The 27,312-nt window shown below is 38.3% G+C and overlaps 1 protein-coding gene across 1 annotated transcript in view; it reads right to left on the reverse strand.

Annotated features, from left to right (window-relative positions):
* Positions 1–27,312, reverse strand: part of LOC124606271 (rho GTPase-activating protein 6) — a 1,145,472-nt gene that overhangs the window by 51,620 nt on the left and 1,066,540 nt on the right. The window contains exon 10 of the mRNA XM_047138251.1: positions 1,386–1,573. Within this exon, the coding sequence (XP_046994207.1) occupies positions 1,386–1,573 (188 nt within the window). The remainder of the gene's footprint in view (positions 1–1,385; positions 1,574–27,312) is intronic.

The following is a 27,312-nucleotide window of genomic DNA, read 5'->3' on the forward strand; positions in this document are numbered from 1 at the left end:
AATTTTTCTTCTGCCATTATTCTTTCATGGGATGATTATATGGGCAAAATTAACCTTTTAAGGACTCAGCTTACCAAAGATTGCTAAATGATTAAACAGAATAAATGAAATGGAAGATGCTTTCATTTCTAAAAAAAATAGTTTGTTATCGAAAGAAGTACTGAAAAAATGTGTTCTGGTGCTGCCCTTTTGCTGAGATTGTATTGTTTGCCAAAAATCAATAACGAAGGGGGTGACATTATGGCCAATAGTGAATAATTTGGGTGCATCTGTGTACAATGTGGCAAAGTATCTAACATCTGTTCTCAGCACTCATGTCAGAAAACGTGAACACCATATTTCCAGTTCTGTGGCTTCTGTTTAGTGCTTTAAGTATTTATGTCTTGGTCCTTCAGATTTGCTTGTGAGTTTTGATGTAGTGTCTCTTTTAATCCGGATTCCTCTTGAAAAGTCTTTGACCTTAATTAGAGGAAACTTGGTATGAAATGATGAGCCTTTGCTGTCACTTGCTGATACTGACCTACTTTTTATACACAACTATTTTTATACAATGCTAAACATTTTGAACAAATTGACAGAGTGGCTATGGAAAGCCTATTATGCCCCATAGTCACCAATTTATTTATAGATGATTTTGAAGGTAGGGGACTAAGAATGGCTTTTTAAAAACCCATTGGCAGTTGGAAGTATGTTGAAGATACATTTATGGCATGGTCACAGGAACTAAACACACTCAGCTGTTGTATCATTTTAATTGCTTTCAGTCCAGCATCAAATTCACAATGGAGGTCAAAAAGTATGGAAAGCTTTCTTTACTTGATACATTACTCTACAGAAAGGATGTTGGGACTCTGGGACACTGTGTGCATATAAAATCAATGCATACAGACCAGTAGCTACATGTGATGAATTGTCATCCTCTGTACCACTCCAGTAGGGCCTTGAGGCTGTTGGTATGGAAGGCTTACTCCATCTTTGTCACAAAAACTTTGACAAAAAAAACTAGAACACCTTAAACTTGAGTTTAAGCAGAATGCCTACAACTGACAAACAACTTCATCAGCCTTTCAAGTTTGTGCCATTGTCAGATCCAGCACAAGATGTTTGTAGATCAGTTGCTTTCTTACCATATGCTAGTAGGGTATCTTCAATGATAGGAAAGATTATAAAAAGATCGTACATTAAAAGTGTATTTCATCTTCTAGCCAAGGTTAGGGCTCCCCTTGGCTAAGACTGAGAAAGACTGGTGTTTACAGAATCGCTTACTATTGTGAGAAAATGTGTATGGGCCACACAATTTGCACTGCTCATGTCAGATGTGTTGAGCACATAATTCGAAACAAGCTATTAAATATATGTAAAATTCTTTTTCACATAATACTTACCATAAAAAGGTCCCTATAGTGATCTATCATAGTGCGTAAAACATTGATAACATCTATCCGATCCTCTGCTCTTTCCTGTGTGGTAGGTATGTCTTTAGATGCTCCTGGCTTTACACAGTGCAGAATATTTGGAGCAAAAACAGTTGCCAAATTGTTAGAATCCATCTTGTTACCCAAGACCCATTCACCTGTGTGAAAAGAGAAGATAATGTCAGGATGGTGGAACAGAATGTCTTGCTGATACAAGATGCAGGTTCTTTTTTGTTTCATTTTCCATTTAATATACACTATGAGGGAATGTAATCAATTACTAAAGGCACACAGCAACCAAGTAAAGGTGAAATATTGTTATAATGACACATGATTCAACAGGCAGAGTGTTACCATGAAAGATTTTTGGACATGGTGCCATATCTTATTGTAAAAACAGTCACTGAATAAACATGATGTTTTGTCACACTTTTCGTGACATTCTTCTGGATCTACTCAAAGCAAGGAGGCCATTGCAACCATAGCCAGACCATCAGTTTTATTCAGTGACAGCTATTTTTATGTGACACCACAGCTAGAAAAAATTTATCTTAATTAAATAATGATTTTACAAGAGTTATTAAATGGTTTTCTACAGATGAATCTGTATCTTGTTTCATTTAAAGCCCTGCAGGCAGTATATTCAGTTACGCCTAACAACTGGGAAAAAACAAGTAATGAATGTTGTACATGTCAGTTAGTTCTAAATTTTTGGGTACAAAAAATAAATGAGAATTTAAAATGTAAATACAAGCCAACAAAATTTAAGGCCTTTTCAACAATTAGTTTTGTAACTGAAAGCTCTGGAGACAAAAAAATGAATATAAGCTAACACATTTTACAATTTTTCACTTGATAATGTCTTATGGAATAATTTTCTGGTCATATGCATCACTTAAACGTGTGGCAACTCCTCCACTGCCTCCACCCGTAGCAGCAGATGATGGGCTGTGTAGACAGGAAACCAGCCCCCCAACACCCTTGCTGGTCACTTCTGCCAGAGGAAGAACTTAGACGGCCAAGCTTTCTGGATGCAAGGCATGTCAAACCGTCACTCAAGTAGTGTCTTGTTCTGCTCCAAGGAGGCAACATGCCTGGCTGTGTCCTCAGCAGTTTGCCTGAGCCATGCCATGTGGCTCACACCATTGTCCACAGCATTTTGCCACGATATACGCAAATTGCATAATTCTTATCCCGCACTCATTGTCATTGTTCTATTGTGGTTCGGTTAACATGAAGAGTGCTACTGCATTTTTCTGCACCGCCTTCCCGAGCTTCATTGTGCTTCTATTGACATGAACAGAGCCTGATGCTGGATGCCTGGTTTTCCTCAGTCCAAATAGTGCGATGAAGTGCACTGCCAACCAGCTGTTTTGGCACCCCTTTGCTGCCAAGCATGCCATTGAAATGGGTTTTCCCACACTGCCAGATGATGCTGAACAAAGGCTGCAAGCCATTTGTGGTCTGCCTGGTCCAGATCCTCCACCCCAGGCAAGGGCCCCTCCTTTGATTACAAGGTATTAGCTCACTGAATGTTACTGTAGTTGTTAGCTTTTGGGTTAATCTTTTAAAACCAGCCCCCATGGCTCTTCCACCATGCCCCAGCTTTTATTGCCATTTTTCTTAACTAGCACACTGCTGAGGCATGTATGCTCCTTAGGATTACAGAAGGGAACATAAATTGTTCCTTCAAAAGGCAAGCTCTTATGGTACAATAATGTAGATTAAGGAAGATATCTGATATTCGTGCACGAACATCTCATTGGCGTATTTTCAGGATGTTTAACATTGCAATTACGACTTCAAAGTGAATGTATTTTACAAAGATGACAATATCTACTATTGCAATAATAGATTTTAAAAATTACAGATTAGTGTTGAATGAAAGTGAGATTTTTGTAATGAAAATAGAATGATAATTATGTACTGAACTGTATTTCTCTGTTTCGCTTTGTGGTTAGAAGCAGATATCTGTTCTAGTCTATCTTATGTACATCTCTTCATCTCTGCATAACTACTGCAACCTACATTGACTTGAGCCTGCTTACTGAAGTCAAGCCTTATTATTCCACTACAATTTTTAACCCCCCTCCACCTCCCCTACTTACACTTTATCTGTAACCAGACTAGCTTTTCCTCCATACCTTGGAATGTGTGCTATCAACCAACTCTTCTTTCAACAAGTTGGTACCCAGATGAGCCATCTAATCTTCAACATTCTTCTGTAACACCACATTTCAAGAGCTTCTGCTCTCTTCTTGTCTGAACTGATTATCATCCATGATTCATTTCCATAAAAAGTTACATTCCAGACAAATGCTTTCAGAAAATACTTCCTAATCAATAAATTTATATTAGATATTAAATATGTCTCTTTTGAGAATCGCTTTCCTTCCTATCGCCAGATTGAATGTTACATTCTTTCTTCTTCAGTTATCATCAGTTATTTTTCTGCCCAAATATCAAAACTCATCTCTTGTGCCTCATCTCCTAATCAAATACCCTCAGCATCCCCTGGATTATTTTTACTACACTCCAATACCACTGTTTTACTTTTGTTGATGTTTATCTTGTATCCACTATTATTTGTTCATCTGATCATTCTAGGTATTTTGTCGTCTGTGGCAGAATTACAATGTCACAGGCAAACAACAATATTTTTGTTTCATCTCCCTGAACCTTAACTCTATTTCCAAATTTCTTCTTGGTTTCCTTTACTGACTGTACATTATATAACTGATTAACATCAGAGATAAGCTACAACTGCCCCTCCATGTTGTCAACTACTGCTTCCCTTTCATGTTGTTTGACTTTCATAGCTGCAGTCTGTTTTCTTCTGCTCTCTGTATCTTATCCCTCATACCTTCAGTATTTCAGACTGTATTCTAGTCAACACTGTCAAAAGTTTCCTGTATATCTACAAATTCTATAAACATGTCTGACTTTTTTCAACCAGTACTGCCTTGCAATCATAAAACATGTAGAGGCGTAATTACAATTAGTCTCATACTATTTGTCAGAAGAAAGCTGAATCACCTGTGGGATACCTCAAAGTTCAGTAATGGAACCTCTCCTTTTCCTGATTTGTATCAATGATCTGGATGTGCATGTTGATTCACATATAAAGCAGTTCTACATGTGTGTCACCACCGACAACCCATTGTAAATAAAGAAGCAACAAAGCATTATGGCTTCAGAATGCAAAGTGACCTAAAATAGGATAAACATATTGAACAGACAAGTTCCAAGCTGAGTACAGGTTGTGACCTTTTAAATGTTATAACAGCATACATAACTGGGCACACACCAATGAATGTGAATTTTGATATGTACCTAAAATATGGCCCCATATTATGGGGAAATTCCCCAACATCTCTTGGGACCTTTAGAATCCAAAAGAGATTCATTAGGGTTGTTACGGAATCAGAGCCCATTCAGTCATGTAAAAAATTGATTAAAACGTGTTAGAATCACCACTAATGTATATTATTGACTCATTAATGTAAATTTAAAAATTGTTATTGGTAGTGATAGTAGTATGAGAAAAATTATGACATACACTTATATTATACAAGATTAAAAGGAAATTTACAAGTTGCCCCAGTAAATACAGGTTTGTGTCAGAAAGGTCTACGCTACATGGAAATAAAACTGTTTAAAATGTAAGCCTATACTAAATATAAATGCATCTGGAAGATGTGTCAGACGATATCTGCACTATCACTGCTTCTATTCCGCCCCTGCCATCTTGGGCCTGCCCTTTCTTTTTAACCTTCATCGACTTATACTTCTCTCCTACCGAAGGAAGTAGCGATAAGTTTTGAAAGGTAAGATAGTGTACACATTTATAGTATGTCTATCAGCTGTAGTGACATTTCTCATGAAGGTAAGTACTGACTAGCAATTCTCTCTCGTAACTTCATGTGCTTTTGTAAGATTAATGGTTAAACTATTAGCTGTGAAACAGTTGTAAGTATGCAGTTCTTCAGTTTCTCCCTGGGTATTAATTGATTGAGCAATCCATGGGTGTACTTCTGGTTCATAATGTCCAACAGACACAATATTTTGGTGATAAGATATGTTGCCATCATCAGGTGCACTAACAAACTGACATCTTGGGGGTGCACATCTGACTTATATCTCCTCCCCCTGCTGGCTGCTCCACACGTGGTCCACACCCGAAAGTGCACATTGATGTTTGTGGCTGGCGATGCCCAGCGGGGTGTTCCAGCTGTGGTAATGTGAATGTAGGCACTTTGTCCGCCCTGGCCACTAGCTCACAGTGTTTGTTGTGCGTCTTGTTGTATGTTTTATTATTCTCCTGACTGTGCTGATACGGCTGTGTCTGGACCCTTTATTAATATACTTGTGGCATCAGCAAAAATTACAGCTCTTGAAGAGTCCTCCAATGTCCCTGGTACATCATTTATGTAGATCAAGAATAGCAAAAGGCCAAGCATTGAACCTTGTAGCACACCGTATTTAATGCTTCTCCATATCTAATCTTATTCCTATTATATTTTTTTAAAAATGTGACCCTCTTTTTTTCTATTGTTAAGATATGACTCCTTCCATGCAAGCAGAAGACCTTTAATGCCATACCATTTTGGTTTCCTAGCAGAATCTTCTGATCTACATGATCAAAGACTTTGGAAAGATCACAGAAAATGCCAAAAAGGTAATTTCTATTATTTGGTTAAAATGGAATTGAGTTTGTGAGGTCATATATTGTCTTTTCAATGCAGAAACCTGTACGAAGTCAACCTGAGTTGTTGTTAAAAGGTTATTCTCACAAAGATGGTTGAGTATGTCATTGTAAACTACCTTCTAAAATGTCTAAGAATGAGAGAAAGAAGGAGGCCAGTCTATAAACAGAGATCAGTTGCTTGTCTCCATTTTTTTATATTGGTGTTACTATTGCATGCTTCAGTCTTTTAGGAAATACACCCTGGCTCATTGACTAGTAACAAAGGTATCTCAAGTATGGCATTGCCAAATGATTTATGTTTCAGTGAGTTGACTGATAGGGACCTGCCACCAGACAATTGTACTACTTCTCAAATTTCACATGCTCCCTATGTTACCTGTACTGTACGCACATGCAGAGCTTTGTCTACAGTGACTGGCTACATGTCAGCAGTGCTGCATCCCACCATTGCAGCCTGTCAATCACAATGATATTTTAATCAGAGTGTACTACTTTGGATGAGATATCATGATAGTCGTTAGAGTTCCTACTTTTTAGTGACAATGATTTTTGTGTTTTCTCTAACAGCACAACTGGCAAAATGATGTCAGGTGGTGAAGTATGCATTGCCTGTCTAAGTAAAGTTATTGGATATGCCTTTGATGGACATCTTGTAGCTACTGTTAGCAGTGGCATCTCAAGCTCATTTTTGTTGGTGTGACCCAGATAAAAAGTCAATAAACTTTATAACCAAATTGTTCCAAACCGTCATTATATAACCTCCATGTTTGTCATTTATGCTAGAGGAAAGGAATCTCTCAGCAGGTTTTTTCCCCTTGATGAATCTCGGTATAAGGGCAACCTGACTTTTGCCCATAATATGTGTTATTTCATCTGCTTGCACATAAAGATAAATGGCAGTAGCATCTCTAATCATTTCTTCAATGTAAACTTGATGCATACAATACAAAAGTTCATTTTGTATAATTTATAGAGGGAAATAATAGACCCGTCTAAGTGGTCATCTAACACACTGTAAGGATTTCCTTGTGGAGACAATAAATCTAAGAAATTGCCATGGTTAGCTGAACTCTAAGTACTAACTCATGAGTTCCACAAAATGTTAAGCAATCTACTACTGTGTTTAATACGTATGTTTTCTTTGTAACTAATTCATTATTGTTCTGAATTGACTTTTATATGCTAAATCGATCTGAGCAGCAATGTTAAATCCACCAAACATTTTAGTAACTGACATAAACCGGGTATTACCAACATCTGCAACCAGAGTTATAGAATATTTGCAAAATTGGTTTGAAGTGAACAAATTAACCATAAATATCTCTAAAACTAATTATATCCATTACAGGAAAGCAAAGTCACACTCTGATCTAGATCTCAGAATACAAAATAAAGAAATTGTGAGAGTTGCTACCACAAAATTCTTAGGTGTACATATAGATGAAAATTTAGACTGGAAATCCCATATCCTGTATCTCTCACATAAGTTAAGCTCTGCTTGCTTTGCTTTACGCGTTATTAGCTTTGTATGTAGTAGGGAATGTAGCAGAGCTGTTTACTTTGCTTATATACATTCTGCTATTACCTATGGCCTAATCTTCTACATCTACATCTACATCTACATTGATACTCCGCAAGCCACCCAACGGTGTGTGGCGGAGGGCACTTTACGTGCCACTGTCATTACCTCCCTTTCCTGTTCCAGTCGCGTATGGTTCGCGGGAAGAACGACTGTCTGAAAGCCTCCGTGCGCGCTCTAATCTCTCTAATTTTACATTCGTGATCTCCTCGGGAAGTATAAGTAGGGGGAAGCAATATATTGGATACCTCATCCAGAAACGCACCCTCTCGAAACCTGGCGAGCAAGCTACACCGCGATGCAGAGCGCCTCTCTTGCAGAGTCTGCCACTTGAGTTTATTAAACATCTCCGTAACGCTATCACGGTTACCAAATAACCCAGTGACGAAACGCGCCGCTCTTCTTTGGATCTTCTCTATCTCCTCCGTCAACCCGACCTGGTACGGATCCCACACTGATGAGCAATACTCAAGTATAGGTCGAACGAGTGTTTTGTAAGCCACCTCCTTTGTTGATGGACTACATTTTCTAAGCACTCTCCCAATGAATCTCAACCTGGTACCCGCCTTACCAACAATTAGTTTTATATGATCATTCCACTTCAAATCGTTCCGTACGCATACTCCCAGATATTTTACAGAAGTAACTGCTACCAGTGTTTGTTCCGCTATCATATAATCATACAATAAAGGATCCTTCTTTCTATGTATTCGCAATACATTACATTTGTCTATGTTAAGGGTCAGTTGCCACTCCCTGCACCAAGTGCCTATCCGCTGCAGATCTTCCTGTATTTCGCTACAATTTTCTAATGCAGCAACTTCTCTGTATACTACAGCATCATCCGCGAAAAGCCGCATGGAACTTCCGACACTATCTACTAAGTCATTTATATATATTGTGAAAAGCAATGGTCCCATAACACTCCCCTGTGGCACGCCAGAGGTTACTTTAACGTCTGTAGACGTCTCTCCATTGATAACAACATGCTGTGTTCTGTTTGCTAAAAACTCTTCAATCCAGCCACACAGCTGGTCTGATATTCCGTAGGCTCTTACTTTGTTTATCAGGCGACAGTGCGGAACTGTATCGAACGCCTTCCGGAAGTCAAGAAGAATAGCATCTACCTGGGAGCCTGTATCTAATATTTTCTGGGTCTCATGAACAAATAAGGCGAGTTGGGTCTCACACGATCGCTGTTTCCGGAATCCATGTTGATTCCTACATAGTAGATTCTGGGTTTCCAGAAATGACATGATACGCGAGCAAAAAACATGTTCTAAAATTCTACAAGCATCTGCTCGACGACCCTTCTTGAAGACTGGGACTATCTGTGCTCTTTTCCAATCATTTGGAACCCTCCGTTCCTCTAGAGACTTGTGGAACACGGCTGTTAGAAGGGGGGCAAGTTCTTTCGCGTACTCTGTGTAGAATCGAATTGGTATCCCGTCAGGTCCAGTGGACTTTCCTCTATTGAGTGATTCCAGTTGCTTTTCTATTCCTTGGACACTTATTTCGATGTCAGCCATTTTTTCGTTTGTGCGAGGATTTAGAGAAGGAACTGCAGTGCGGTCTTCCTCTGTGAAACAGCTTTGGAAAAAGGTGTTTAGTATTTCAGCTTTACGCGTGTCATCCTCTGTTTCAATGCCATCATCATCCCGTAGTGTCTGGATATGCTGTTTCGAGCCACTTACTGATTTAACGTAAGACCAGAACTTCCTAGGATTTTCTGTCAAGTCGGTACATAGAATTTTACTTTCGAATTCAATGAACGCTTCACGCATAGCCCTCCTTACGCTAACTTTGACATCGTTTAGCTTCTGTTTGTCTGAGAGGTTTTGGCTGCGTTTAAACTTGGAGTGGAGCTCTCTTTGCTTTCGCAGTAGTTTCCTAACTTTGTTGTTGTACCACGGTGGGTTTTTCCCGTCCCTCACAGTTTTACTCGGCACGTACCTGTCTAAAACGCATTTTACGATTGCCTTGAACTTTTTCCATAAACACTCAACATTGTCAGTGTCGGAACAGAAATTTTCTTTTTGATCTGTTAGGTAGTCTGAAATCTGCCTTCTATTACTCTTGCTAAACAGATAAACCTTCCTCCCTTTTTTTATATTCCTATTAACTTCCATATTCAGGGATGCTGCAACGGCCTTATGATCACTGATTCCCTGTTCTGTACATACAGATTCGAAAAGTTCGGGTCTGTTTGTTATCAGTAGGTCCAATATGTTATCTCCACGAGTCGGTTCTCTGTTTAATTGCTCGAGGTAATTTTCGGATAGTGCACTCAGTATAATGTCACTCGATGCTCTGTCCCTACCACCCGTCCTAAACATCTGAGTGTCCCAGTCTATATCTGGTAAATTGAAATCTCCACCTAAGACTATAACATGCTGAGAAAATTTATGTGAAATGTATTACAAATTTTCTCTCAGTTGTTCTGCCACTAATGCTGCTGAGTCGGGAGGTCGGTAAAAGGAGCCAATTATTAACCTAGTTCGGTTGTTTAGTGTAACCTCCACCCATAACAATTCACAGGAACTATCCACTTCTACTTCACTACAGGATAAACTACTACTAACAGCGATGAACACTCCACCACCGGTTGCATGCAATCTATCCTTTCTAAACACCGTCTGTACCTTTGTAAAAATTTCGGCAGAATTTATCTCTGGCTTAAGCCAGCTTTCTGTACCTATAACGATTTCAGCTTCGGTGCTTTCTATCAGCGCTTGAAGTTCCGGTACTTTACCAACGCAGCTTCGACAGTTGACAATTACAATACCGATTGCTGCTTGGTCCCCGCATGTCCTGACTTTGCCCCGCACCCGCTGAGGCTGTTGCCCTTTCTGTACTTGCCCAAGGCCATCTAACCTAAAAAACCGCCCAGCCCACGCCACACAACCCCTGCTACCCGTGTAGCCGCTTGTTGCGTGTAGTGGACTCCTGACCTATCCAGCGGAACCCGAAACCCCACCACCCTATGGCGCAAGTCGAGGAATCTGCAGCCCACACGGTCGCAGAACCGTCTCAGCCTCTGATTCAGACCCTCCACTCGGCTCTGTACCAAAGGTCCGCAGTCAGTCCTGTCGACGATGCTGCAGATGGTGAGCTCTGCTTTCATCCCGCTAGCGAGACTGGCAGTCTTCACCAAATCAGATAGCCGCCGGAAGCCAGAGAGGATTTCCTCCGATCCATAGTGACACACATCATTGGTGCCGACATGAGCGACCACCTGCAGATGGGTGCACCCTGTACCCTTCATGGCATCCGGAAGGACCCTTTCCACATCTGGAATGACTCCCCCCGGTATGCACACGGAGTGCACATTGGTTTTCTTCCCCTCTCTTGCTGCCATTTCCCTAAGGGGCCCCATTACGCGCCTGACGTTGGAGCTCCCAACTACCAGTAAGCCCACCCTCTGCGACTGCCCGTATCTTGCAGACTGAGGGGCAACCTCTGGAACAGGACAAGCAGCCATGTCAGGCCGAAGATCAGTATCAGCCTGAGACAGAGCCTGAAACCGGTTCGTCAGACAAACTGGAGAGGCCTTCCGTTCAGCCCTCCGGAATGTCTTTCGCCCCCTGCCACACCTTGAAACGACCTCCCACTCTACCACAGGTGACGGATCAGCCTCAATGCGGGCAGTATCCCGGGCAACCACAGTCGTAGTCCGATCAGGGGATGCGTGGGACGAGCTGGCCATCCCCGACAAACCCCCATCCCGACCCCCACAGTGATGCCCATTGGCAACAGCCTCAAGCTGTGTGACCGAAGCCAACACTGCCTGAAGCTGGGAGCGAAGGGATGCCAACTCAGCCTGCATCCGAACACAGCAGTTGCAGTCCCTATCCATGCTAAAAACTGTTTTGCTAAGAACGTCTGAACTAATCTACAGAGAGCGCAAACAAATCGACAAAATTTAAACGGTTATTAAAATACAAGATTGCCTAGTAAATGCAGTAATGCTGCTACTTGCGCACTGCTGACACTGCTCGGCGGTGGAAGGAGACTAAGCGAAATTACACTATTCAGGTACTAAAACACGATGCTACACTCTCAAATACTATAATACGCCCGAAATTTATGAATTAAACAATGCAAGAACCAAAAACACGCAAAGAAATTAAGAATTAAACTATGTAACAAATGAGTGAGCTAGGAGTGTACGACTTGCTGCTCAGCTGCTTATCCAACGGCGGCAGGGAGCACACTGACTGCGACCAACCGCCACTGGCCGTTCAAAACAAAACAGTAGACAAACGACTACGGGAATTTACACTATTCAGGTACTAAAACGCGATGCTACAACTCTCAAATACTATAATACGCCCGAAATTTATGAATTACACAATGCAAGTACCAAAAACACGCAAAGAAATTAAGAATTAAACTATGTAACAAATGAGTGAGCTAGGAGTATACGACTTGCTGCTGCAGCTGCTTCTCCAACGGCGGCAGGGAGCACACTGACTGCGACCAACCGACACTGGCCGTTCAAAACAAAACAGTAGACAAACGACTACGCGAATTTACACTATTCAGGTACTAAAACGCGATGCTACAACTCTCAAATACTATAATACGCCCGAAATTTATGAATTACACAATGCAAGTACCAAAAACACGCAAAGAAATTAAGAATTAAACTATGTAACAAATGAGTGAGCTAGGAGTATACGACTTGCTGCTGCAGCTGCTTATCCAACGGCGGCAGGGAGCACACTCTTCTGGGGTCATAGTAAGAAAAATCTCAAAACCATCTTCACTCTACAAAAACGAGCTGTTAGAATAATTACCAACAGTTCAAGGCTGACTCCTTCAAAGCAATTATTTAAACAGCTGAATATTCTACCCCTACCGTGCCTCTATATACAGAAAAGCGTAATTAATGTCAAACGAAATATTAACAATTTCCAATCCAACTCGGATCTACATACTTACAACACAAGAAAGTGCAATGACATTCATATAAAAAGAGTTAACAAGGGTTTGGCGCAGAAACAAACAAACATAAAAGGAAGTAGATTGTATAACAAACTACCGGTAAAGATAAAAGAAATAAAAAAACTATCTTCATTTAAAGAAGCAGTATTCAAATTTTTAATGACCAACTGCTATTATAGTGTAAAAGAATACCTGGAATAGCTCCACAGTAAACAATTATATTTATGTACTCTGTGCCAATAGTAATATTTATCTGACTGTTGCTATGATCTAAATAAATAATATGTACAAAAGTGCTAGAATTGTATGTGTTATATCTAAATATCAACTGTGTATTCCATGTAAAAAGTCTTTCTCATACATCAATGTAAATAATCAAAGTTGTACATGCTATTTCAATGTGGTCTGATGTTATGTAGTCTACTATGCACATCTGTATTTTGTATAGTATTGTTCACCCTATATGTGTGTATATATATACTATGTATTTTTTGACGAAATCCATGCAATGTAAATTGTCTCTGGATGAATAAACTACTACTACATTTAAAAGCATTTTCTAAATGTAATCAGCTTCCCTCATGTGTATTAACCTGTTCATTAAAATGCTTTAGATCCTTAAAGCCAATTGTTGTCCAAATCCTTCACCACCAAATAAAACATAATAGAAACAAAATAACTTTTGTTTCTCTTCACTCACTGTTATCCATGACTTTTTGCAGAACTATGTTGTACTGCAGGAAGTTGTTTTCTTCTTTCCATCGTTTTGAAAAATTAAGAAACCTTTTGGTTGACATGCACATGACTGCTTGATTTCTAGCTTCTCTTTTGTACTTAATAAATTAAAGTTTTTATTTCTTTTTATTTTTTTAAGCAAACAATCGACTTTATTAATTTTAAAATTACTGTAAGAATACTTGAGTTTCAACTAAAAAGCTCCAGAATACAGAGCTCTACTGAGAGATGGCCACTTTTGCTGTTTGCAACATTCCCTGCTGACCTACAGGAGGGTGTGTTAAGTGTCGTAAGTAAAAATACGAGTTGTTGGCCTAAACTGGCTGGCCCCACAAACTGTGTACAGGTGTGGATGGGTGGGAAAGTGGTATCAGGACTGAGTCAGTAGGGTTTATTGAGGTGTGGGAAAGTAGCGTTACATGTGGGCTGCTCCATCCGCTGAGCACGCCCAAGGCAGTCCCATGGCGTGCTATGGCCAGGGCGAGTCAGAGGAAGGGAAAACTTGGTCACGTCACTACAACTGCAGTTTACGGGGCAGGGGGTGTGGAGGGAGTATGAGCCATGAGGCCGTGGCCCTTGGCTGAATGGGGTGGGGGAAAGGGAAACAGGTCCGTCAATGTGGAATGATGGGCTGAGGGGAGGTGTGAGAGAAGAGTAGTGGCAAAAGTTGGCCCTGCTACTGGCAGCTGAGAGTACAATCATATCACAAAATTCTGGTGGGGCCAGGCCCTTATGAATAAGCCACCCCTGACTGTTAGGAAGAATTCTTTGAATTTGAATTTCATATCATCTGTACCTCTGATACTGTCATCTAGGAAATCAGTATCATTTGCTTTGTCAAGTTATTTGTTTAATATTTAATAATGTTCCAAACTGCCTTTGTTTTGTTCTCAAAATTTTGAATTTTCTGTTACAGTAAATGGTTTTTACCTTTCTGATGACACACAGGTGAATTTTGCAATACTGCTTGTAACACAGTGTTGAGTCTTGATTAGAGCTGTTTGATACAACACTTTAGCCCTCCCTTTCCCCTTAACTTCCAATGTACTTGTTCCTAATCCATTGTAAAAAAAATAAAAAAAAATAAAAACTGAAATCATAATACTGGAAAAACATTTTTAAGAAATTGATTTCACGAATACTTTGTGTCCCTGGTAAAAGTTTTCGTATTTTTCTTTCCATAAATTCTCTCAGAATAGAATAACTAACAAGGGGACCAAGTGGTATATACACCACTTGGTCCGAAATGAAATCGACAGAAGATGGAGATACAGATAGCCTAGTGTTTAGCGAAAAATTGAATTTTGGATGGGGGTCGAGTGAGGCATGAGCCATTTATGTTAGTATAGTTTCAAGACAGTGGTTGGTGCAGCAATAATCCAGAGGTCATATGGTCGGGTCCCTATGTGGAAACATTTTTTTAATTTTAGTTTTAACATTACTCAAACAACAAATAAATTGAAATAATGCCCAACGTATTGTATTTATTGATATTTTCATAAAAGGCATTAAAAGGAAAGGCATAGGAAAATATGGGATTGCAAATAAATTTACAAGAAAGGATTGTACTTACAGCCTTGATGACGACTCTGCAAATAACTTTTCAAAGTGTACAGGATTTTGTACTCTATTAGTCTGATTTTGACTTCTGAGCATCCTTCGGCTGCTAATGCCAGCCTGTGATGTCTATTTTTATCATCAGTTAAAGAATTTGATCAAAAAGCTTCAAAACTGCTTGTCTCATTGAGTGAGAAAAAGAAATCACATCCCGAGAAGACTGCAGCAAAATACATTTCATTGTACATCACCAGCTATCCACACCAATATTTGCTGGAATGATGTGTTATGCGTGGTTTGTTGCCAAAATGTCTGATGAGGGAGAACCTTTTATGAATGTAAACCAAGTTTGTCTTTCTATGGAAACTTTAAAACAATCATATGGTTGTAAAAGTGCGATGTTTATAATGTGTGCAAGATGCCGAGAAAATTACTGTTTTCTCTGTTTTATAATTAATATCACCAAAGCACTGTAAATCATCAACTGTACAGTAATAAAAAAATATCTCATTTTACATACAAAGTTCAAGTATATGCCTACAGTTCCTACCTGGAAATTTATTTGCCATTCCTTTTCACACTTATTATGAAAAGATTAAAAAATACAACAAAAATACAACAAATTTTGGTTTATTTGCAGTGTAAGTAACATAAAAACTGAAACTAAAAGAACGTTTCTGAAGAGGGACTCCATTCCATCAACCTTTGACAACTACTCTGCACTCTTTCAACTGCATCAACCTGTGCTTGGAAACTACATTAACATAACTGGCTCATGCCTTGCTGAGCCCACATAAAAAATGGTATTTGTTTTCTAAACACTTGGCCATCTGTGGCTCCCACTTCAGTCACTTTCACTTCTGGCCAAGCCTGGATATGCCATAAACTTTGATGAAATAGATGATGATGAGTAGGCATGGTCCCCTTTTAGTCAGCATTTACAGTTCCATAAAATTTTCATCTTCCTTTCTTATTAAAATCTGATGTATGGGAATGCTTCATTGCTGCCATTTGACCATCATGATTGGATAAAGCTTTCACCAAAAAGCTCACATCTAATTAACTAAAGACAGCAGTATCTGGAAATAAGTTATTAATGACTGTCCTTCTTTTCATGTTGGCAATGTTACTGTGGTTGACAATATAAAGCTGAAACAAATAACTATATATGCCCTGAATCAGATCTATCTGAGACAAAATCTACTTTGAAATCTTCAGATACAGTCACTTCCCAGTTATTTCTGCTAACTCTTATTAGTATCCTTGATAACTGCTTAGTAAAGTTTAAACCACTTCTTGTCGAGGGACTATACACTGACAGAATTGCTGTCTTCTTTGTTTCCAAATATTTCGCAGAAGTACAACACTTGTAGTTGTTCAATGCAGTAATCACTGAGACTTTATTCAACTTTTTGCGTATGCAACCAATTCACCCATTCCTCAGGATACGGTATTAACTTGTATCCATCACTATGCATCTGTTCATTTTTTGTGACTTCCAGATGAAGTTTGTTATGCATAACACTCTTGTGTTAGATTTTTTAATATCCTCTATCAATATGAAAAGCTTTTTACATTTTAATGGAAAATTCAAAATGTATTAGGACTATTTGCTAAGCCTTCTACAGTTCAGTCTGCCATTTTTGTTGCAACTGTGTCTATAGAGATTTGGAACTGTCTGTTGGAAACATTTTCTCTAAAAAAGGAACAGAGAAAATATTAGAAATCACAGGGATTGGGCAGACAGTGTACAAATAACCTCTTACTGCAAACATTCAGATGCAGACCATACTGTGAGTGATGCAATCATGTGAGGAAGCAATGTGTCAATCTCACCCACATATTATTGCCCCAGTCTACTGAACGACTCTCGAAGCTCTGAATTTATCCATTCAACAGACTGCTGCATATAGGGCTTGGCATATCACCCAAATAGTGACACAATCTCGATATTTTTGTGAGGAGCATTTCCAGTAATGTGCCTGATTTCATCCTCAGTTGCATAGTTCAGTTTCCGCTCCAGGCTATTCCAGAAACCCCCCATAGCCACTAAGTGATCTTTCTTACCAAGAGACTGTAAAGCAAAGGTGTCACTGCTTAGCTCTTGCACCTGGTGGGTATTCACTAGGCAGGATGTTCTGCAGCCTACTAGTTGAGACATTCCTGTCCCAATACTAAGCCCTAGCAGAAGGACCTTTGTGGTCCTCTTAACCTTCTCACCACTCTAACTATAATTTGCACCTTTTTCCATGCTTTGTAAGAGTATTCATGAATTCCTTGGCTTGCTCACACACTTCTGTCTACAGTCTCTAGAGCAGAGAAGCAGTGGAGACATCTATGAGGTCTGTTAAAAAAATACCGGAACATTTGTAATTTCAAACCAATGATGTGATGGAACAAAATGCGATTGGCATCCCTGCGCACACCTGCATTTAATGTGTAACTGCTGGAAGTTTCACTGTTGTATGTCTGTTAGCTATTCTTCACTGCTGTATTGAGTAGAATGTTGTGTAGCACAGTTCGTGAATTTTGATATAGCAGTGTTAGATGAGCAATGAATCTGCATTAAATTTTGCGTGAAACTCAAGAAAACTTTTACAGAGGCACACCAAGTGATGCATAAAGCCTATGGTGGTGAGTGCTTACGCTATACTTGGTTCACACGGTCCAAAAAGGGCTGGACGGAAGTTAAAGATGATCCTCATTCAGGATGTTCTTTGATGTCTACCAATGACACTCATGTCAGAAACGTCAAAGAAATTATACATGCCGATTGAAGACTGAGTCCCTGAGACATTGCAGAAACATATGTAACATTTCAGTTGGATCATGTCATGAAATCCTGACACAGCATCTTGGAATGCATTGTGTTGCCGCCAAGGCTAATGAGTCAAGATCAGAATGACCTTCACCTTGCAATCTGTGAAAAGTTTTTGGATCATGCAAGTGAGAACGAGACATTCCTTAAGAGAACCATAACTGGTGATAAAATGTGGGTCTACAGTTATGACGTTGAGATCAATGTTCAATCTTCACAATAGGTTGGGGAAGGTTCTTCAAGATCCAAAACAGCTCATCAGGGTAGTTATTTTGACTCTGAAGGATTTGTTCATCATGAATTCATGCCACTGGGACAAACTGTTAATCAATGGTACTATTGAGATGTGTTGCAATGCTGCAAGAATATGTGAGAAGGAAACAACTCGAAATGTAACGAGAAAATTCATGGCTCTTGCATCACGACAATGCACCTGCACAATCATCAGTGTTGGTGTGTGACTATAGCACAAAAAACAAAATCACTATGCTGAGGCATCCTCCATACTCTCCAGACCTGACCCGTGTGAATTTTTTTTTTTTTTTTTTTCAAAGCTGGAAATGCCTTTGAAAAGATGAAGATTTGCAACAATAGACGAGATAAAAGAAAATTCGTAGATGGCGCTTTTTGAGATCCAGCAAGAGGCACACCACGACAGCTTCTGGAAGTGGAAAGGGTATGGGAGAAATTTATCAATTGTGGAGGAGAGTATTTCAAAGGAGACTATGCACAACAAGCAAAAGATAAGCATAGAAAAATATCTTGGACAAAGTTCCAGAATTTTCTGAACAGATCTTCTATACTAAAGCTAGCAGTCTTGCAGCATCTCTTGAACCTTTGACTGATCAGGCAGCATTGACCACAGCCTAGTCACCTACATTACTCTTAACTTTATTGCTGCCAACTGTTGCTCTTAAATGTTCTAATTCTGCCTGTGCCAGCGCCAGATCAGTTTTGAGATCAGAATAATCAAGGAAAGACAACAACTACTACAGGATCAAAGGGTCTTCACAGCACCCGACGTGATAAAAGCATAGGTAGTCTTCACATTGTTCACTGTCAATCATTTGTCAAGACTCTGTGACGGTTTTCACACTTGTCCATTGTGACAATATTTATTTTGTTTTGGAATACAAAGATTATTTAGGGATAGCTGCTAACTCAAAATTGCAATTATACAGTACTATTTTATTTAATAAAACTGACAACCAATACATATAATTTTGATAGGTAGCTTATGGAATAAACCGATACATACCTTACTGAATTAGCTAAATGTGATGTTACTCAATGTTTTCCTTAAAATGTGATATTTCCTGTTAGACTGAGATCAAATTAAGTTATGTTTGCTACTCAAGTATAAAGTGAACAGACATTTTAGTAAAATACAGTAACACAATTTGTTATTTTTATTCTCTACATTCATGTAAAGCTCACATTGCCTGAAGTAAATAGTGCTTTAGAAAATCTAGCCTATTGCTGACAACAATACTATTATCTACACAAACCGAGTTGATACTCAGTGTGGTAACTGATGATAGTGACCGTAAAAGCATTGTCCATTTATGGCTGCTCCCCCACATCAAGTGTCAACGTAACATAGATATCTTTGTCATTCTTGGAATTTGACTGTCATTATTATTTGACATTTAACTGCTGTAAATACAGTATTCTAACACTTTTACAGTTGCACTAAAATTGGACATATAACTGACTATAACTTTTTCAGCTGCTTTTTAAACAAACAAAATATCAAAATTTAGTCATGCTCACAAATTTTAGCAGTGTTTACAGCTTCAATGTTGTCACAGGAAAAAGCAACAATAAGAAGACTGTTCAACAAAATGGGGACACTTACAGCTTCTCAATATATTTATTACTTAATGGAATTTGTCAAAAATAATATAACCCATTTTCACACCGACAGCTCAGTTTATAGAATCAGTACTAGAAATAAAAACATCTTCACTAAGATTCAAAGTCACTGCGGACCAGAAATATACCCACTGTTCAGGAACACACATTTTCAGTAACATGCTAGACGCCATAAAAAGTTTATGTACTAATAACTATCTGTTTAAGATGAGCCTAAAGGATTTATTCATGGCCAACTCGTTCTTTTCTATTGACAAATTTCTTTGCAGAACCAATGGATGTACATATATTATTATTATTATTCACGTTTGGGCCCTACTGGACCACGCAAAGTACAATCACGGGGCATTCAGTTATTTTCTTTTAGACTTTCTCTCTGCCCAAATTGTTTTCATTCTCTCGGAATGAGCTCTTTTCCTTTCATCAGACCATGTGGTTCCAGTTTTCTTTGGTTTTTCAGCTTGACCAACTACCCAGTCATGAATTTTTTGCCCAAATAATTTTCTGTCTTGAATTTCATCTTGTTTTATATCTGCCTCTTTCATGTCCTCTTTTATAGCAGCAATCCATTTTATTGTCTCAAATTTAGCTTTACTTCGATTTTCGTAGAATTCCACTACTTGTTTAGTTAGTCTGGTAGCATCCATTCTTTTAATATGCCCATAAAATTTTAATCTGCGTTTTTTCATATCCGAATATATGCTGGTGTATTGTTGAATTTCACTATTTGCTCTTAGCCTGTATGTTCCTTCTTCAGTATATTTTGGACCTAGAATTTTTCTGATTACTTTTCTTTCTCTTTTTTGGATTTCTTGAATGTCCTTTTTTCTGTTTAAAATTAGCGTTTCAGCCCCATAAAGGCACTCTGGTTTTATGACCGTGTTGTAATGTCTCAATTTAGAGTACCTCGAGAGACATTTTTTGTTGTAGATGTCTTTTGTAAGTCTAAAAGCTGTCTCCATCTTTTGACAACGAATTTCATTTCCAATTTTTTCTAGACCAGTCTCTGAGATTGTTTCACCTAAATATTTGAATTGCGAAACTCTTTTGATTTTTCCATACTTAGTTTCCAAAAGTTTGGGTGCCAGTTTGTTGCTAGTCATATACTGTGTTTTTTCAAATGAGATTTGGAGACCTACTCTTTCTGCTGTTTCTTTAAGAATTTCTATTTGTTTCTGAGCAATTTGGATGTCCTGCGTTAGAATAACCAAGTCGTCCGCAAAGGCCAAACAGTCTATTCGAATATTTGTTCGTCCTAATTTCACTGGTTGGTCAATTTTGAACTCCAATTTTCGTTCGCGCCACTCTTGTATTACTTTTTCTAGAACGCAGTTAAATAGCAACGGAGAGAGTCCATCACCTTGCCTCACGCCTGTTTTTATTTCAAAGGATTCTGAAATTTCTCCTCTGAACTTTACTTTTGATTTTGTACCAGTTAGCGTGTCTCTGATAATTGCCGTGGTTTTAGGATCCAGGCCTTGTTCTTTCACAATTTGGAAAAGAGATTCACGATCCACTGAGTCATAAGCCTTTCTAAAATCTACAAAGGTACAAACTAGTTTTTTATTGTAAATTTTTTGATGTCTGAGAATTAGTTTGAGGACTAAAATCTGTTCTGGGCAAGATCTATTTGGCCTGAAACCTGCTTGATATTCGCCAATTTTCCATTCAAGTTGTTGTTGTGCTCGGTTCAGAAGACATTGAGAGAGGATTTTGTATGTGACTGGAAGAAGAGAAATTCCTCTGTAATTATTAACATCAGTTTTGTCTCCCTTCTTATGAAGTGGGTGAATCAAGGCGGTTTTCCATTCATCAGGAATTTTTTCAGTTTGCCAAATGTTTTGCATGATTGAAGTAATTTCTTTAACGGTTTTTGGACCAGCTGCCTTTAAAAATTCTGCAACAATTCCATCTTCACCAGATGCTTTGTTGTTTTTCAACCTATGAATTTCTTTAATGATTTCCTCTTCATTTGGTGCAAGTGAAACTGGATTGCATTGTTGGGGAATTTTTGGTGGAAATCTTTCTGTGGGCTCGGGGCAATTTAGAAGATTCTTAAAATATTTAGAAAGTTCTTTGCAATTTTCTTGGTTGTTAAGAGCCAACTGTCCATTTTCCTTCTTGAAGCAAAGATTCTGGGGTTGGTACCCCTTTATTTTGGTTTTAAAAGTTTTATAAAAATTTCTGGTATTGTATTTCTGAAAATCTTCTTCAATTTCTAAGAGTTGACTATTCTCATATTGTCTTTTTGTTTGTCTAATTAGTTTTGAAGTGTCTTTTCTAGTTGTCAGGAATGTATCATATGTGTCTTCTGTCTTGTTGCTATTCCATGCTTTAAATGTCTCTTGTCTGGCTTTGATTGCATGATCACAGTTTTCATTCCACCAAGCATGTTTCTTGTGTTTTCGTAAAGGAATTTGATCTTGAGCTGTTTTGATAATCTTGTGTTTGAGTTGTTCCCAATTTTGTGCACTTGTTTTGTCAAATTCGTCTGCTAATAATGATGGTTGGATTTTACTGGTGTCAAATTTGGGGATTAATGGTGTCCTTTTGTTGAAATTTTGGGGTTTTAGCTTTAGTTTCACACGGGTTAAGTAATGGTCTGAGTCAATATTGGCGCCTTTACGAACTTGAACATTTAAAATTTCTTTGTGACATGGATACGAGATTGCAATATGGTCAATTTGGAATTCACCTATGTACATATATTACATATATTATTACATATATTACATATATTACATATATTATTAATAATATCAAATTGTTTGAGTGTTACATAAAATCTGACTTCTGCATATCTTAAGTGCAGTAATGTGACCAATGTAAATTAATGTTGTAAGCTGGTTTTCTCTTTGATTATGCATGGCTAAAATAGCCTAAGAATTCTTGTGTGCCCCTCAGTCAAATAAAATAATACGGTCAGTTTCAAAACTAAAATAAGTTCCTTTAGGAGTAAACCGGGGCAGCATCTTAGGGCCACTATTCATTCTCATATACGTGAATGATTTACAATTGGCATAGTCCATATCAGTTCAGGCAGGCTAGGAAAAAAATCTTACCTTCATAGTCTCAGATGTTATTGAATTTAGAATACATTAAAATGATGGACTAAGTAAGGAACATGTTTTTTTTTTTTTTTTTTTTTTTTTTTTTTTTTTTTTTTTTTTTCCAAAAAAATTCTGCTCTGAGGTACAGCCCACTAAAGACGACACTGCACATACATTTTGAAGTAGTTCTAGATATTTTTTTTTATTTGAAAGATAATTTCTTTATGATTACAAAGAAATCCTCCATTTGGACTTATCTGTCAAATTTTTTAATAATATATGGAGTTTTTTTTCAAAAATACCAATTCATAAAATTTTGATTTTTTTTTCTGTTGATTAGTACCATATAATTCTACATTCCCTAAAAAGGAGAGCTTCCTCTTTTAGGCTGAACTGGTTTTATAAATAACTGAAATTTTTGCCAAGCATAAAACCTGTTTTATTACCACATTATCACATAACAGGCTCATAAAAATCAAAACCTAGCGTTATTTAACATAATTTTAGTTTTGAGAGATGAGTAAGAGACTCATTTTTCAAGCATTTTAAATTGTTTCAAAAACATTCCCCTTCTCAGGTTGTGAATCTGAATAGTATCCTGCTGTTTCTGAGGTGTTGGCCGAACAAACGAAATTTCTTCTTTCTTGGTCTTTAAAGTGCGTGCAATATGAGTTCGCCCATCACTTTGAGTTCAAAAATCTGTCTTCTGAACTACTTTCACAGGATCTTCTTTTTTCTGCTCACAGAATTCTTTGATTTCCTCTTTGGACAAAAGAATGAGGGCTGTGGATGTGTAAGATTTCATGACTCTTGTAAAATCCTCACCATTCTGAACCACAGCTGTATTTGGTCTGGAAAGATTATGTTTTGTAGCATGGTGCTTCAGCAGGCCTCCTACACCATCACAAGGCCCCTTCCGTTGACCAGTAGCGCTGTATACCCAGTCAGTTGGCACAAGCGACTAACTCAGTTCAAACAGCTGGTAACCATTTTTAAAATGATGAGGAGCACCATCAGAAACAATGATGATCTTCTCTATCCCTGTTTGCCGTTGAAGAATTTTGTGCATTCCTAGCAAAGCATGTGCTGAGTCATGTCGTGTGTCATTACTTATAACTGCAACACTTGTGGTCTTGTTTTGAAAATACGTCACTCCTGTAAAAACTAAAACCTGGTCATTACTCCAATGATACCCTTGTACTTCTTGGTCTGGAAAGATTATGTTTTGTAGCACGGTACTTCAGCAGGCCTCCTACACCATCACAAGCTCAGCAAAATCACAGTGAAGCACTAAACAGTTCTTCAGCCTGTACACACCCTTTCACTTCTGCAATGTGTTGTTGTTGCAATTTCTTCGTATGCTGGTGCGTTACTGCTTTCATTGACCATTTACCAAGTTCATCAATGAAACTGTCAAAGGCAACAGCTTCCTTAATTAGATTATTTTCTTTGCATGTCACATATGTAATTTCTGCAGAGTTACCTGTTATGTCTTCCAGGCCAAGTCCCTGTAAAGACAGTCCTCTCTTTCCAGTGCAGTCACCCCATTTTTGAAACAAACAAGTCTCTCACTTTACGTCACAGACTACTAATGACTTCACATGCCCAACAAAGGTGTCATATGTCGTGTGCTCCAGTAAGTTCTTCAAAGTTACCACACAAAGTTCAAAGTTCGCACAGTACACACGTAAATAGACATCTCTAGGTGGATGTGGAACTACCTGCTTAGGCTGTAGTGTATAAAATTTTGATCTTCCAATATTTGAGGTTGTATAGTTGCTCTTATAAATTGCAAAAGTTTTTTGAATACTGAGAGACATGTACCTCTTCACTTTCAAAACTTTTTGACCTTCAGCTGTTACAGTTATAGAGTCTTTTTTGTTGGCTCTCTGGCGAGAACAGTCCCATTTATCTTCCAGATAAAATGACTGCACTATTTGAACTTGAGCTACTTCTACAGGATGACCATAATAGGGATCTGGTCATACAAGGACTCCTGTTACAGACCTCACATTTCTTGATTTGTCCACCATGTAGTTCGATACTGACGGAACGTGGTTCATAATTGCTTTCTTTGAAAATGTCTCTGGAATAATAGTTAAAACTTGCTCCTTTTCACTGTAGGATGCACAATATTCAACAGCTGAATTGATATTTGTGAAAAATTCCTGGGAAGAGGTGCAAGAGTGCTTTGGTTCATTTTCTTCTGAAAATGGAATTTCTACTTTGAAGAGTGTGGTCAATTTTGCTGTAGTGCTTTGATCCATAGCTTTAGTAATTTCTCTGCACTTTTTTGATACATAGAGCTTATGACTCGACTTCACTGACCACGGTTTCTTAACAGGACTAACGCCTACCTCTGTAGTTGACTGATTCAGGGTATTTAATTCTTCCTCTATTGATGCAAAATCTGCACCATGTGAGGCCACACCTTGTTCAGATACTATCATTGTTGTTATTCTGTCAAAACATTTAGAACACAAAAAGTTGTCACTGGGAACATCTTCACATCGAAGCAGAGTCTTCAAATGAGAACACGTATTCTCAACCTGAACAAAGTCTGTTTTTTTGTTTGTCTTATACATCACTCTTTTATGGATATGCAAACAGACAGCACACTTCACTCTCCTGTGACCACAGTCAGAAGACATTTCATGAAGTCCTTTTCATAAAACACACTGCAACTGTATCAACTGGCAAATTCCTCATGAAAACAGAGAGCTCATTGGATGGTCTCAGATTTCTTAGAAGCCTCTTCAGTAAACAAATTAGCAATGAACAACTACAATACAGAAAACTGCAATGAACAACCATGACAAATAAACACACAAGAAACTACAACAAAGTGTGAGAAATATCTGCAACAATGAAAGTGAAAAGAAATAACTACAACAAAGAAAGTGACAAGAAATAATTGCAACAAAGAAAGTGATAAGAAATATCTGCAACAAAGAGAATAGAAATGAAAATTGTAACAAAGAAACTATTAAAAAAACAACTTCAGTGAAGACATACATTACCCTTGAAAGTTTTAAAAAAGTGATTTTTTAAAATAAAAACTGTCCAGCTTAAAAATGCAAGCTCTCCTTTACAGAGAATATAGTACTATATGGTACTAATCAACAGAAAAAAAATCTATTTTCTGGATTGGTATTTTTGAAGAAAATGTTTTTCTGTAAATTCAAAAGGTAACAGTAAAAGGACTTTGACAGATATGTCCAAACGAAGGATACCATTGTAATCATAAAGCAATTATCTTCCAAATATAAAACTCTAACAAAATATCTAGAACTGTTATAGAGACAGCATTTTCAAAATTTTGCCGAAATTCGCATCTTCAAAATAGTTTTCGCAGTGTGATCTTAGGAGGCCTGTATCTTGAGGCAGGAATTTTTTTGGAGAAAACAAAAAATATGTGTATCTTACTTACACCAGAATTTTAACATATGCTAAATTCAATAACATCCAAGACTATGAAGGTAATCCCCCTGCCTGAAGTGATACAGATTACGCCAGTTACAATATAATACAGCCAAAAATTGTATTATATGCACACAACACAAGACTAATAGTGAGTGACTCTAAGAAATCATTACAGTCCACAGCTGATAGAACTCTAAAAGTGAAACTTCCTGGCAGATTAAAATTGTGTGCTGGACTGAGACTCAAACTCAGGACCTTTACCCTCTAAGGGGAAGTGCTATACCAACTGAGCAACCCAAGCACAATTCATGAACCATCCTGACAGCTTTAATTCCTCCAGTAACTCATCTCCTACCTTCCAAATTTCACAGAAGCTCTCCTGAGAACCTTGCAGAACTTGCACTCCTGGAAGAAAGCATACTGCTGAGACCTGCCTTAGCCACAGCCTGGGAGATGTTTCCAGAATGAAATTTTCACTCTGCAGTGGAATGTGCACTCATATGAAATTTCCTGGAAGATTAAAACTGTGTGCTGGACTCAGACTCAAACTCGGGACCTTTGCCTTTTGCGGGCAAGTGTTCTACCAACTGAGCTACCCAAGCACGGCTCACAACCTGTTGTTACATCTTTAATTCTGCCAGTACCTTGTCTCCTACCTTCCATACTTCACAGAAACTCTCCTGCGAACCTTGCAGAACTAGCACTCCTGGAAGAAAGGATACTGCAGAGACCTGGTTTAGTCACAGCCTGCAGAGTGAAAATTTTATTCTGGAAACCCTAAAAGTGTTGAAACTTGGTTCAGTGCAAATAAACTTATACTGAATGTCAAGAAAACGAATTACATAGAGTTTGGTAAAATGATTCAGGATGAAGACATTAATTTAGAACTGGATGACAGACTAATACAGAGTGGGTTTTGCAAAGCAGTTGGGAAGGAAGTTCTGAATTGAAAACACCATGCAAGATTCCTCAAACACAGACTTAACTCAGCCTGCTTTGCACTGAGAGTTATCGCAAATGTTTGCACTTTGGAAGGTATGAGAACGGCATACTTTGGATATTTTCATTCTGTTGCCCCATATGGAATAGCATTCTGGGCCAGCTCAAAATCTAGTTTAAAAGAAATTTTTGTCTTACAAAAATAGGTTGTTCAAATGATTACCCATAGTCCTGCTCAAGCTCACTGCAGATCTATTTTCAGGAAA

This window comes from Schistocerca americana, chromosome 3 (genome assembly GCF_021461395.2).
Source record: "Schistocerca americana isolate TAMUIC-IGC-003095 chromosome 3, iqSchAmer2.1, whole genome shotgun sequence".
Lineage (NCBI taxonomy): Eukaryota > Metazoa > Arthropoda > Insecta > Orthoptera > Acrididae > Schistocerca > Schistocerca americana.